Raw genomic sequence first — 15,082 nt, forward strand, 5'->3', positions numbered from 1 at the left:
TCCAGGCAGCTTTTTAAATATAATGTTCACTCATTCCCTAAATCAACATTGTTATAAAATATGAACGTGTACTGCATTCACGTCAAGAGAAACAATTTTAAAAATATTCAGTGTTCTACTTTCAAGTACCGTACGATTCGGGTTTAATTAAGCTAACGTTACTGGAGGGCAATCCATTTGTGACTTATTGGAAATGCACCGTGACGGCACTAAAGAGAATCGTCCATTAGAACAGGCTTTTCCACGCTACAGTCCTGCAGACGCGCATAATCCAGGTCCAGAACCCCATCGTGTAGCAGGCTCCGCTCATTGGCATTGTCAAAGCTATTCTTGCCGTGGATTTGTTTGAGGTGTTTGCGGAGGACTGGCTTGTGCGCGAACACCATGTCACAGTAGTTACAGCGATGGGGCTTGTCTCCGCTGTGTAAGTTCAGGTGATCCAGGAGGGAGCATTTCTGCGTAAAGGTCTTGCCGCAGATCTTGCATTGGAAGGGTTTGATGCCGGCGTGGACCCGCATGTGCCGGTGCAGGTTGCCCTTCTGGGTGAACGTCTTGCCGCACAGCAGACACATGAACAGCTTGTGCATCTTAAGGTGGTTGGCGTAGTTCTCCAGCTGGCGGAAAACCCGGGCACACTTGGGGCACTGGTGGTACCACTGGAGGGATTTGTCTCGTGGGTGGCCCCCCAGGTTAGGTCTCCCTGTGGCTGAGGTAGGTAGCGGAGGGGGGCTGAGTGGGTATCCCGGCATAGGCGGCAGGCTAATCTCCCCGGGCCGGGTGTCCACTGTGGAGTTGATGAGGGAGTGCTGGGGTTCAGGGGAGTGTAACGACGACGGGGGGCTGCTGGGGAAGCACCCCTGGGTGGGGGCAGAGGCGCGGTCGGACATCTCCGACACCCGCTCGCAAACAGACTCCACCTTCACGATGGTGATCGGGCTCTCCTCCCCCTCGCCCCTGTCCCGCCTCTGGGGAGGGGTCATCGGCTGAATAATCACGTCGTCGTCTTCTTCTAAGTCTTCGTCGTCATCCCCGTCTTCGTCACGATGCACCTCCTGTTCCGAGGGTGGCTCCTGAGCCCTCTGGCCTCTGACAGGCAGATGTCCGTCTCCCTCGTCCTCCTGAGGCTGGGGTTTCACCTGGCAGTTTCGAGGCTGGATGAATTTCTTCAGGGCCTGGGTGCACTGTTCCACCACGTGGCCCATCTGGAGGAAGCTGGCAACAGTCAGGTAGTTGACCAGCTCCAGCTCAGGCAGCTCCAGGGTGCCGGTGTAGCAGGACAGCAGCAACCGCTGGCCCACCTCCGCCTCCTGGGTAATGCATATCTGGACCTCTCTTGTGGACGAGTCCTGCAGGAAGAACTGGTCACGGAGAAAGGGCGAACCGGCAGCCAACACCACCTTGTGACCGGGGACCTGAGAATGAAATTAATTAAAAACGAGACACTTTACTCTATTTTGTGAAGATATTACAAATGCAGGTGATGAGCAGATAATCAAAGTAGGAGAGCAAATATAGACACCCTTGACCTTAAAAAATAAACTGCTTCTTCTACTAAATTGATATTTCTTATAAATAATTGGTCACCACACCTTGTGATTGTGCCTTGCAGAGCCAATGTTTTTTTGAAAACTTCAATTTAAGTAAGGATACATGTCATGGAAAAAATTCGAGATGTATAGATTACAGGATGTGGTGTCATTATTTTGTGTCATCATTTTGTTGGCTCCTTTTCATCTATCCTCCTTTGTTCCATGACCACAGGTGATGAGCTGCACCACTGGGCCAGTGTTTAGCTAGTTTAGCTAGTTTTTGGTTTCAAACTAAGACAAAGCCATCAATGAGCATCTTGTAGCCATCAATAAGTGCCTTTCTTCTGGAAGATTAGCAGAGCCTTTTAGCAACATAGTGATATTCATAAACTGCTTCTCTTAACTATTGCATTATGAACATTGGAATCGCAATACCTGATAATATGCAGATTTTATCTTTTCTTGCGCACATTCGAGAATGAGCAAAGCCATCTCTCTGCTATAGTCTTGCCAAATAGTTTGTTGAGTCATCAGTAAACACAGCACTGATGGAAATTGCCAAAGCGTTCTATCTGCATTTAAATGGTCCACGGAACAGACAACTGCAAAATTGCACCAAAGGCACCTGGAACGGCTCAATAAGAAATTCTGAACTGTTCTGGAGTTTCTTGGAAAGAGTTCTGATGTGAATAACATCAACATCCTATGGCAAGATCTAAAACCTGAAGTTGATTTAAAGAAACCCTCAAACACTTGATATTAGCCGAAAATAATAAATAATTATTTAAGAAATGAGTGGGGTATCTAGATATTTGGTCACACCTAAACAACTTAAGACGCAGTACTGATTTGAAGGTGCTGATTTGTACCTCCAATTCATTGATGCGCACTGTAACATCACAGAAGCGACTCTGTCGGCGAAGCTGGTTCATCTTCTGCAGCATGGAGTCTCCAAAGGTACCGAAGCGAAACTGGAGGATCACCTGGTTCTGCTGCTGGGTCGTGGACATGGTGGCTTACTGCAACTGCCTGCAGGCCTGGTGGAAGGTTAAAATGTGGCAGTAGATTGGATACCAGGTGAATGGAGTTTTGTGAGGTTAAAATGCATTTAATACTTCTTATAAGCATATGACCCATCTACTAAATAAGGTATTATCATAATGATCCTGACTAAATACTAGACAGTTTGAAGCAGTTCATATGTCCTGCAGAGAGAAATAATGTAAATATAAAGGTTTAAGCATGATGATTCTAAGAGGTATTATTCCACAAAATGTTACGCTGAGCAATGCAGTCATTTTAATCTGATGTTCAACTCATTATTTTGTCTAATAAATTATTCTAATTCATAATATTCTCTGCAATACTCAGGACCGATCTAAATTGGAAAAATGACCAAACCATCTGATTGGTCAGAGAAAACAATAAATTCCTTCTGATTGGTCCAACACCCCGATGGGTTGGGCAAGAGCCAAAACAACCGTAAAGAGGAAACAATCGCTGATTACTTTCTTTTGTACGACACCCTGAAATCTGCAGCGGAGCATTTCAGTTTGTGGCATCAGGCAAAGGCTATGTCATGAAGACGTGCACCATCACTCATACAGTGATGAAATAAATAAATAAATAAATAATAGCATATATGAATGGAACTAGCACAATGCATAGATCAGTAATAAAACTCCAACATATCAAGTCTAAAACAAAGAAATCTCCAGATCACCCGTCTAAAGTTGGTATTATTTTTTTAGATTTTGGCCTAATATTAGGCTGTAGTGAAAACAAACAAAAAACAACAACGGTGTAGCCTATTTGTCAGAAAACAAACTGATGTTACATAGACCTTCAGAGGAAATGTCACTCTCTTCGGAGATAAATCCAAGAGAAGCAAGTCGTCATCATTCTGAAAAGGTTTGGCTAAATCGAAATCTGTCTACTCAGCGTTCTTGATCTTCATCACCGGAATCTAGATGCCGCTCTAAAACAGTGGCCATATTTCACCACTGTCCCGAATGTAAAGACAACAGCATTAACACATTTTAGCGTTAGAGAAAAACATATTCACCTATCGTTTATTCTCAATTGGAAAATCCCGCCTCCAGAGCTGTCTTTTTCTAGGTATAATATGTTTACATTAATCTAATTTACAATCTAGAATCGCCTTGAAAATGCAGATTGCCTACAGTGCGGAAGAGGAGAAAGGAGGGGCACTGCTCTTTCAGCTAGAGCAGTCTAGAGAGGGATTACTTTTTAAAGCGGTAGAGAACCATTTCATTCAGTGGTCACTGATCAGCGCTGAGTTATGCTGTGGTAAATTACGCTACTGCATAACGATGACTTAACCACGCATGGTTTTCAACACCACAATCAGAGGAATATACGGTCCGTCTTGACAAACAGAAAATACATCTTCCCTACCTTGTACAGTACCCAGTAGCCTACATATGCTTGGCATGACAATTTCAGATTGTCATTGAACGTTTTTTTTTAGTGTTTATGTGCAGGTAGCCTACCTGACACCTGAAGTACATTTTTTGCCCACCTTAATCTTTTCTTTTTATTGGACTGTCTGGGATATGGCTTTTTCGTTGCAAGTCCAGCGTCCCAGAGTCGCCTTCACTGTTAACGTTTCTTGCCTTCCGGTAAAAAAAAAATAAGCCTGGTCACTTTACATGACGTCTGCTCTGTCGCGCAAGTCGAATTTCATTAACTGCAATTTTTTTTTTATCTCCATACATTTCTATTAAAAATAGTGGAGGGAGCAGAAAGGCTATATTGATTAGCAAAACGTATCGTACATTTCTTTCCAGTGCATTTACATATTCATCTTGAGATTTACTACTTACCACTAGAAACGTTAGCTTCTATTTAAAGAAGACAGTTAGCTTCAGATGAGCGAGTTACGTTCAAAGCGTCAAACTCAACCGAACATGCTGCCAAATGAACACAGTTCTATAAAATGTTTATAGAATTTGTAAGAAGTTTAGATGTGATGGAAAGGTTGAAGAAAAAATAAACCACGGAGAAAAATATATTGACTTAGATATTTATTTATTTGGGGGGGCTAATTAATATTAGAGTGTCTAGAGAAAACAGAAACAGACACCTAACAGATCCGCAACTGGCAGCTTCATTAAAAAGCAGGGATTTCGCTAGGCCTATTTTAGGGGCTTATAGGCCTAGTGACGTCCCTGCTTTTTAACGAAACTAACAGTTGCGGACGTGTTAGGTGTCTGTTTCTCAAACTAGACACTAATGTATTTGTCCTCTTGCTCAGTTGTGCATCAGGGCCTCCCACTTATCTTTCCATTCTGAAGTCAGTTTACGCTGTTCGGTGAAGGTATTGTACAAGATCTTCGATTTCTTGGCAATTTCTAATCAGTACAGTTTTCAGCTGTGCTAACATCATTGCCAAATGGTTTTCTAATGATCAATTAACCTTTTAAAATTATAAACTTGTATTAGCAAACACCATGTGCCACTGGAACACAGGACTGATGGTTGCTGATAGAGAGCCTCTGTATGCCTATGTAGATATTGCATAAAAAATCAGCTGTTTCCAGCTGCAATAGTTATGTACAACATTTACAGTGTCTACGGTGTAAAACATTAGCTTTTCTTTCATAAACAAGGACATTTCTAGGTGAACCCAAACTTTTGAATGGTAAAGTACATAAACCTTAACTACAGCACCTCATACCCCTGCACATTGATTCAGTACGTTAACTCTCTGAATAGGGCCAAGCTATTGTCATTCATCTAGTTATTTGTTATTCATTGTGTATTTATTCCTTATGTTACAATTTTTTGGTCTTTTGTATTTATTTTTATTTTCTATTCCCTTCACTTTCTCTGTTTTCTCTACATTGTTGGAAAAGGGCTTGTAATTAATCGTTTAACTTAGTCTAAACCTGTTGTTTAATAAAGTGTGTGACTTATATAATGTACAAATATAATGTACTTGTAATGTACTAATGTAATGTACTAATGTAATGTGCTAATGTAATGTACTAATGTAATGTGTTAATATAATGTACTAATATAATGTGCTAATATAATGTACTAATATAATGCGCTAATATAATGTACTAATGTAATGTACTGTCATTTATTTGTCTATACTACCACCAATGCCTGATTGGACCTATTCCCTGTTTCAGTTTTTTTCTAGGTCCACACTGTCAGTTAGAAACACAGTTTTAGGGGCCTATAAGCCCCTAAAATAGGCCTAGCGAAATCCCTGCTTGTAGTTACTAGCTTGGATTGTAGTCAAGTCGAACAGGTCTCTGCATTTAAATACTTAGGGGTATGGTTATGGTTAGATGATTTCTTTTAAAAAACATGTTACTGAATTGGGGAAAAGTTTAAATTCAAGATAGGGTTCCTTTATAGAAACAGGGCTGTTCAGGCTACTTTTATGTCTGTCTTAGATTATGGTGATATTATCTATATGCATCCTTCAGCAACCTCATTAAAACCACTGAATGCTATTTACCATTGTGCGCTCAGCTTTATCAGGGGTGATAGATACAGAACACATCACAGAGTTCTATATCAACATGTGGATTGGGACATGTAATGGAGGATCAATATGATGTTGTCTTTGATTGTTTCTGTTCAATTGTATGTCATTGTTTTGTATGTTTTCATTAATATCTTGTTTATTTTCCTAACTGTATTGGTAAACATGTCTACACAGGGCACAGCCGTAAAAGAGATCCAGGTCTCAGTCTGTTTTCCATGTTAAATTTAAATATAGTTCAAATAAAATAGGCACCCATCAGTTTGGCTATAATGAAAAAATATATATATATTATGTTCTGACCAGGGGCATTGCCAGGAATTTTGGCCCCCATGACAAAAAAATCTAATTGGGCCCCCTCTGCGCAGCTGTTACCTATTTTTTGGGTCCCCTGTCAATCATGGGCCCTTGGAATTGTCCAAACTTTTCCCCCCTATACGGCGCCCCTGGTTCTGACTAATCAGGAATGTAGTTCTTGAGTCTTATTGATTACATGGCAATCACAATCACATTGAAAATAGCCTACATTAAGTCTTTTTGGCCCTCAAGACGGTCAGTGACACTCCCACAAGCATGCTCTACAACCTTAAGCCAGATACAGTATATGGGGGCGGGGGGGGGGGGGGGGTTACATGAATTGGAGAGACCGGAACATTGTGAAAACACTAGTTTTGTAAAAAAAAATATTTAAACAAAAAAAAGCATTTGAATTATAGTGGTTCCAAAACCAGGGAAAGTGTTTATTATTGTCCTCCTAGAGAGACATACGGAAAGTTGTGGAGGGAAAACTGTGGAAAAAACAGACAGATCTCACAAACTGGAAACAATAGCTGCTATGCTTTATTACATTCAACCTCCCAGAAATTAATCATGCAATCATGCAGGCCTTTTAATTGTACCTAGAATTTCTAAACAAACAGCTGGCGGCAGGGCTTTTTCTCATAGAGCACCACTACTGTGGAATGATCTGCCAATTAAGGTTAGAAATGCAAACTCAGTGCAAACTTTCAAGTGTCTACTAAAAACTCATCTCTACAGCACGGTTTATAATTAGGTGTAGCCTGGCCCGGGGGCGTGAAGGTGACCAGTAGGCTTGATATTGTCCACCTTTGCTGTCTTGCCAGGTGTGCTCTCGTCGCCACTGGGATGCCCTCCCTCCAATGCCTTTCGGGGGAAGAGTCACTGGCTTGTTATTGTCTCTCTGTTGCACACTTGTGCAATTGGGCTGTACGCTGCTGGCAATACTTGGCCCTCTTTCAGGGGGGTTGCAGTTGGTGGGTGTCCCTTTGGTTGATGCCTGGCAATGTGGGTGGATTGATTTCCTGCCTGTTGGGCCCTGTCCGGGGCCACCCCCGGGTAGGGCCACAGTGTTGCCGGACCCCCCCGTCTCAGTTCCAAAGTGTTAGGCTGCTATATTATGGTGCTGGGGGATATGCGGAATGCCCTTTCTAACTTTTCTCAGTCTCCTCCAGTTTTAAATTTTAGGAGGAGATGAGGTCCTGGTCCACACATGCGGAGTACCTGGTTTGGGGGGCCTGTTGCTGTCCCTGTCCTTGTCCACCTGGTCATATTTTTGACCTAGTCTAGAATCAAATAGACTCTGGATTTAGCTCAGAGAAATGTATTTATTATTCTAATTGGACTCTTAATATCTCACCCGGCACAGCCAGAAGAGAACTGGTCACCCCTCTGAGCCTGGGTCCTCTCTAGGTTTCTTCCTAAAATTCGACCTTCTTAGGGAGTTTTTCCTAGCCACTGACATCCAACACTACTGTTGTTTGCTCCTTGGGGTTTAAGGCCGGGTGTCTCTGTAAAGCACTTTGTGACAACTGCTGTTGTAAAAAGGGCTTTATAAATAAATTTGATTGATTGAATAAATACATTTGATTGAATCAGTATCAACAACAAGATCAACAACACTCCAATAACCATGAATAACAAAGGTCAATTCTCATACTTAAATAGTGTGATAACTGTGGATAGAAGGTGTGATGGCAATTCCATGTATCGACACTCTTAAAGGAGTAAGAAACAGAGACAAAGTTCTCTTGGCACATTCTAACAGTTTTATTAACTATTATGCAAATATGAGAGACGCGTCAAACGCTTACAGACATAATCATCCGAGGAGTCTCCATACATGAACAATCCGTATTTATTACATAGAAGAAGGTGTGTGGTAAGTTGTTGCCCATCGGCCTCATGTCAATTAAACACATGCCCTTTGTTCTAGGCTTTGTCCTGGGCTTGACACAAGGGAAATGTTGTCTTCCCCCATCTGGTAAATTTTCTCAACCCTTGAGGAAAACTTAAAGCATCTAGACAACCTACAGGTCGGCAGATGATTAAGGCTACAACCTACTGGTGCCGGTCAGAGAATGCCCCCCTAGGACAAATACCGATCCCCCTCTCCTACATTCCTAAGGAACAGAAAGAACTGACACCCTTCTTTGTCAAGGTAGGAGGACATGGCCCAAATACCTAATAATTCTCTGATATTATACAGATATGTGTCTCACAATCAAAGTAAAGATTTACGTACCAGCCAATAGAAAGACAGACATTTCTCAAATGTACCTTAGTTAAAAATTTCCATAACAAAGGACAGAGATCAAGCTCAAAACGGTATTTAGTAGTCACTTATTTTTAAATGTAATACAGTGAAAACAGCCAAACATCAAGTCAAATTTGACTTGAATAACCACACAATTATAACGTAATAATGAGTGATTTGATGAATTCCCAATTTTTGGGATTAGATGCTTGTTTTTGGTTGCCGTCTTCTGGCTTGAATATTGATTTACCTTAGAATGTACAGTATGGACGTTTCAATGGAGGTTTTCTGACTTCATAAACTACTGTTTAATACATTTATTTTTGATAGGGAACATCCAAGTTACCCTTGAAGTATTTAGTATTTTTTGTAGAATTTGAAAGCTTCCGTCAATATAAGAATGTGGTCCAAGGTCTTAGTTTTGCAGTTCTTTATCCCACAATGTTGTGTTTTTATAACTCTGGCTCAGCATATTTGATTTACAATGTACCATGTGGAAAACAAGCATACATTATTGTGGCCTTATTGATGTTGCAGAAGGAAAGGTTTGAGAAAGAATATAATTATATTAATTGTGACAGTGTGAGTGCCAAGCATGCGTAAAAATGAGGAACTGGAAAGAAAAAACAAAACTCAGGCGAAGACGGTTCAATTCTTTAAATGTTCTTAGGCTTTTAGTTAACAAACAGATCACGCACCTCACGTTCAGACGACAGAAACAATCATCTCTGTATTGCGGTGGCAAACGAACACAAGATATACCAAACTAATAACTAAGTGGAAACAGGAGCAACCTTGGGGCGCGCTGCTGCCATCACTCTCTGGCCGGTGGTTAGTACATCGGCGAGGTGGAGCGCCGGATAGGAAGAGGAGCTGCGGTGCCACGTGGAGCAGACGTTACACAAATAATCATTTGAAAATGTATTTAAATAATTATTGATAATAAGATTACATTTTCCTATACGTTAACACCTTAAAACATATTTTATTCATATTTTACTTTCCTGCTACACAACACCTTCCGCCACAAAAGCCTAAAAGCTAAAATGCTAACCAAAATGATGAGCAACAACATTGCCAGTAACGTAGCTATGACATCAACAGAGTGGTAGGTGAACCAAGACATCTTGTAGGACTCTGTCCTCAGATGTGCCGCTCCTTTGTTCCTCATGACGAACTCGATCCAGAACATGGCACGGTCCAATGGCTTCATGGGCTGGTCCCTGTGTAGTCTGGACAGTTTCTGCATGTTCTCCCTGTAAGAGGGCTCATAGAGAACAGCCTTCACTGTCTCCAGGAAAATGTCTCTGTTCATGGAGGCGATATCCACTATCTTAGCTACTCCCTTAGCCCTCATCCTGTTGAGGTTATCTGGCTGGTCAAAGACCAACGGGAGGCCCACTATGGGGACACCATGGTAGATGGCCTCCTGGACCCCATTGGTGCCACCGTGGGCTACAAAGGCTCGGGTCTTAGGGTGTCCAAGGAGGTCGTTCTGGGGAAGCCAGTTCACTAGTAAGGTGTTATTGCCGAGGGAGGTGGGTCTCTTCCCAGTGTGCCTCCAGACGACCCTCTGTGGCAGTTGGGCGAACGCAGCTGCAATTTCCTCAGCAATGTCCTCAGGTAGTTGTCCCACCAAGGTCCCCAGTGACATTATAATGACACCATGGTCCCCAGAGCTCTGGACAAAGTCCTCCATGTCCTGGGGAAGTGGTTTGGAGGGCTTACACTGGAAGCCACCCATGTAGACCACATTTGGCATGGTAGGACGTGGAAACTCAAAGGTAAAGTCATTTCTCATGAGCCAGATGTCTGCTTCCTGGAACAATGACATGTAGTGAACATCAGGGCCAAAGTAACGACGTACAAATGGAATGTAGTTAGCGTCTACGACAAATGAGATTTGAATCCTTGAAAAAAGAAAAAAGAAAATATTTTTGACTCTCTCATAAAAAGTCATTCTGTCTGTAAGCAGTGATCCTGGCACTGGGACATATGAGAGAGGTGAGGGCGCAATGGCAAAGTGACTCTCTCCCTGGACTGTCCACCGGACATTGAAGACAAGAGGAAGACCTAGGCGGTGAGCGAGAAACACTCCTGCACCAATGGCAGGATCAGTCAAAACCAGGTCATAGTTTGCAGTGCGAAACGATCGCATGAGTTCTGCATCTTCAAACATCGTAGTCATCATCTCAACCAAATCCTTGTGTAACCCATAGAACTGCTTACCTATTTCAATCTCCAGACTCATACGTGACCAGAAACCTCTTCCCTCTCTTTGGATCTGCAGTAGTCTGGTCACAAAGGAACTAAAGAACTTCTCGTCAATTCCACCACCAGATAGTGGGATGGTGATACAAGAGTAGTGAGGGGACTTCTCCTTGATGTACCAGTTGGTAGATGGACGAATCACTGTGATGTTATGGCCTCTGGAGTGCAGTTCTTCAATGAGGACTTTCATGTTCACCCAGTGGCTTCCATCCAATGGGACGACCAGCACATTTCCCCCATAGACGGCGGTCAGAGAGAAGAGCAGCACAGTGTTTGTGACCAGTGTTGTTGGATTCATCTTTAAGGTGAATCCTTAGATAAAAGAGGGAACATTTATTAGTTAAAGGGGTCATATGTAATTTTTGGATTGTACTACTGGTATTAATACAAGCACAAAGGAGCAGAGGATATCTGCGGTTAATGTTTTAACTGTATGTTTCAAAACAAAATACCCTAAATGTTTTCAGAATGCCTGAGATATTCTCCACTTATACATTCGTACCGGTCCGTCTATCAGTTTGTACTGCTGTGTAGTCTACACATACTATCTTTAGCCAATACTATTCCTCCACCCTTATCTACCCTGGACTAGCTAATACTACCCCCCCACCCTTAACTACCCTGGATTAGTTAATACTACTCCCCCACCCTTATCTACCCTGGATTAGTTAATACTACTCCCCCACCCTTATCTACCCTGGACTATTTAATACTATACTACTACTACTACTGCTACTACCCATTTATATAAAGCCCATATTTCTTCCATGTAGCCTCCCTGTTTATTTCGCTGCCTGTTATACCACTCCCAACACAATTACATAATTCTAATAGATTTCTGAAACTTACAACATAAAAAAAAAGTTTTAACTCTCTTATGTACAGTAGCATTGATTCACTTTACATAATCAACTAATTACACATGATCAACAAAATCCAGGTCAGTACAGAACTGCTTGTTTGTTTTTCCACTAGAAGCAGATTTGGACCAATATTTTGACTTTGGTTTACACAATGAAATACCTTTACACCTAGAAATAAACAATTTACAGTTGTCTGAAACAATCCCAGTTCTATTACTGATTCCCAAATTCTTCAGGTGTTTTAGTATATTGTGCATGTTCTCTACATTTGGATCAGGCTTAATGCTGACTATGTTTATGCAATGGGAATGTTTCTGCTGACAAAATCCAAGAGCATCACAAAATCTGTAGTGAACAAGTGGTAACTTTTACATTCTCTCTTTAAAAACACTTCTTTTGTTCGCATACCTGAGATGTAGGCTGATAAAACTCACTTCAAATCCATTGTACACTGTAAAATGATGATTTTATAAGAAAGTTCCTGAACTACAAATGTTTTGGACGATATGTGAACATAATCGATATTGTGTTAAGGCTTCTGAATAATGTCAAATTATAGATGTTCTACGTATGTTTATTTCCTATATGCTCTAAATAAAAAGACATGGGTTCAAATGAGTTCATTTGAGATCAGTGTGAGTTCGATGAGGCTACAAAGTAATGTGGTTGGATTGATTTCCTGCCTGTTGGGCCCTGTCCGGGGCCTCCCCCGGGTAGGGCCACAGTGTCACCGGACCCCCCGTCTCAGTTTCCAAGGTGTTACGCTGCTATATTATTGTGCTGGGGGACATGAGGGATGTACTACTAACTTTTCTCAGTTTCCTCCAATTTTAAATTTTAGAAGGAGATGAGGTCCTGGTCCACACCTGCGGATTACCTGGTTTGGGGGGACCGTTGCTGTTCCTGTCCTTGTCCACCTGGTCATACTTCTGACCTAGTCTAAAATCGAATATACTCTGGATTTAGCCAGGAGAAATTTATTTATTATTCCAATTAGACTCTTAATATCTCACCCGGCACAGCCAGAAGAGGACTGGTCACCCCTCTGAGCCTGGGTCCTCTCTAGGTTTCTTCCTAAAATTCGACCTTCTTAGGGAGTTTTTCCTAGCCACTGAAATTCAACACTACTGTTGTTTGCTCCTTGGGGTTTAAGGCCGGGTGTCTCTGTAAAGCACTTTGTGACAACTGCTGTTGTAAAAAGCGCTTTATAAATACATTTTGATTGATTGATTTTGATTGGTATCAGGAACTATGTATATTCAACGCACATTGTTAACTTTCAACTAATTTTTAAACTTAACGCCCAGTCCACAAGTAGCTTAAATTCTGTTGAAGTCTAACACTTCCCCGAGTTGGTTTGATGGAAAGGAGAATAACACACCAGGAGTCAGGTCAATACCAATTCTGTATCATCCGTTTATTACAGAAGCTTCTGGAGACAGTGTCGCCGCACCATGTCTGAAAATGAACAGTCACATCAGCATTATTTATACTTCAAATACGCCTAAAAAGTGGAGGCGTTAAGTTAGCCAAGCAAGTGTGCCATTGGTCCAATTTATGTTATATACCTTATATTTGTAAATGCAGCACAAGCGTCATCTTACCCTTTGTGGTTTCTGTCTTGCGTCTATTCAGAATTCCCCCTGCCCAGACTATGTGTGTATTCCCCCTGTCCCCCTCTGTTTCCTGTAGTCTGACACACAGACTCAGTCTGCTCTCCTAAGATTTCCTGTTTTCTTAGCTTATGATACAGACATATCCACAATTCGAAGACTTGTCTTGCAAAACCTCCCAAATATCAGTTGTTCCGTTGACATTCAAGTGAAAGCAGCTCTCTGGCTGCGGCTTTAAGCTTGAGTAACCTGATCTATGCTGCTATACAGTAAATAATCTGTCGTTCAAAGTTCACAGGTTGTGGCATGCAGTGTAACACCCTTGTATCTATAGAAGGCTTTCAAGTCATGGCTTAACATTGTGTGTTAGGATCAGTTACACTACTCTTCAAAAGTTTGGGATCACTTAGAAATGTCCTTGTTTTAGGGAAGAAAAGCATTTGTGTGTCCATTAAAATAACAGCAAATTGTACTGTGTTTACTGTGTAGACACTGCTAATGTTGTAAATGACTATTATAGCTGGATATTTTTCATTTTAAAAGGCTAGTTGATCATTTGAACACACTTTTGCAGTTAGGTTAGCACAGCTGAAATCTGTTGTGCTGATTAAAGAAGCAATAAAACTGGCCTTCTTTAGACCAGTTGAGTATCTGGAGCAACAGCAATTGTGGGTTCGATTGCAGGCTCTAAATGACCAGAAACAAAAAAACTTTCTTCTGAAACTCATCTGTCTTTTGTTGTTCTGAGAAATGAAGGCTATTCCATGCGAGAACTTAAAGATCTCATAGAACACTGTGTACTACTCCATTCACAGTTCAGTGCAAACTGTCTCTAATCAGAATAAAATAGTATTAAATAGTACCAGCAAAACACCAGTCTCAAATGAAGGCTATTCATGGCACATGACATCTACCTAGTAATAATTAAGAAATATATAAAGTAAAAATATAGTAACAAATTTAGCAATAATATACATACAGCTCTGGAAAAAATGTAAAAGACCACTGCACTTTTTTCATTCCTTTCCAAAAAAGTTGGAAAGGAAGGTTTTCAATGAGGAACAGAAGGGTTAAAATTAAGAGACCACTGCAAATTGAATGCTTCTGCTCCTCACTCAAAACATTCCTTTTCAACTTTTTTGGAAAGGAAAGATAAAGGTGCAGGGGTCTCTTAATATTTTCCATAGCTGTAAGAGTAAACTAGCAGCAATTCAAAAAGCTAAGCTAAGCAACCTATCTTCACATAGCCTGTTGAGGTTAAAGCTCACGCTCACATCGATGACATCACTGCCGAAGAACAGAAGTTGTGTATGGTGGCTATAGGAAATAGTTGACAGGTGCCAGTTTGAATTCAACCAATTCCCCCGGTTGTACAGACTGATGAACTTCAGTTACAGCCTGGGACAGAAATTACAATTAGATATTTTGAAAAAATTACTCTATGGGCCTTCTGGAATATCTTTTGGTGAGTGCACTGAATTTGGATGAACTATCCATTTAAATGTAATGCAGTGAAAACAGCCAAACATATAAAAATTTGACTTAAATTTTATTTGATTTCATTCAACTTCCAGTCCAGTACAACGAAATGCAGTTAGCATCTAACCAGAAGTGCAAATAGAAGTGGGTAGGAAAAGTACTTAAGTATTAAGTAAAGTGTATCTTACAATTGGAATGTATAGATGTGCAATGAAGGCAAATACAGTGCAAAATGGCAATTCTAAAAATGT

At 41.2% G+C, this 15,082-nt stretch overlaps 2 protein-coding genes across 5 annotated transcripts; both read right to left on the reverse strand.

The window, feature by feature from the left end:
• On the reverse strand, positions 1–4,426 carry zbtb26 (zinc finger and BTB domain containing 26). Of its 4 annotated transcripts, XM_010876157.3 has the most exons (4): positions 4,376–4,426; positions 4,072–4,165; positions 2,399–2,566; positions 1–1,412 (listed from the first exon to the last, which is right to left on the reverse strand). In XM_010876157.3, the coding sequence occupies exons 3-4, from the start codon at positions 2,537–2,539 to the stop codon at positions 210–212; spliced, it is 1,344 nt and encodes a 447-aa protein (XP_010874459.1). In that variant the 5' UTR covers positions 2,540–2,566; positions 4,072–4,165; positions 4,376–4,426; the 3' UTR covers positions 1–209. The 4 variants fall into 4 exon arrangements, with proteins under 4 accessions (XP_010874459.1, XP_010874460.1, XP_010874457.1 ...); XM_010876158.3 differs by lacking the exon at positions 4,376–4,426 and having other exon boundaries at positions 4,043–4,254; XM_010876155.4 differs by lacking the exons at positions 4,072–4,165; positions 4,376–4,426 and adding an exon at positions 3,595–3,783.
• Positions 4,427–8,944: 4,518 nt separating this feature from the next.
• Positions 8,945–11,188, reverse strand: LOC105014122 (UDP-glucuronosyltransferase 2C1-like). Its single transcript, XM_034296601.1, has one exon. It carries the CDS (start codon positions 11,172–11,174, stop codon positions 9,591–9,593), a length of 1,584 nt encoding a protein of 527 aa, XP_034152492.1. The 5' UTR covers positions 11,175–11,188; the 3' UTR covers positions 8,945–9,590.
• Between the last annotated feature and the right edge of the window lie 3,894 nt (positions 11,189–15,082).

Source organism: Esox lucius, chromosome 13 (assembly GCF_011004845.1).
Source record: "Esox lucius isolate fEsoLuc1 chromosome 13, fEsoLuc1.pri, whole genome shotgun sequence".
Taxonomy (NCBI): domain Eukaryota; kingdom Metazoa; phylum Chordata; class Actinopteri; order Esociformes; family Esocidae; genus Esox; species Esox lucius.

Coding starts and splice junctions, on each gene's coding strand:
- zbtb26 (XM_010876157.3), bottom strand. CDS start 2,539: ATGTCCACGACCCAGCAGCAGAACCAGGTGATCCTCCAGTTTCGCTTC. Junction 1,413..2,398: donor TGCGCATCAATGAATTGGAG/GTACAAATCAGC, acceptor TTTCATTCTCAG/GTCCCCGGTCACAAGGTGGT.
- LOC105014122 (XM_034296601.1), bottom strand. CDS start 11,174: ATGAATCCAACAACACTGGTCACAAACACTGTGCTGCTCTTCTCTCTG.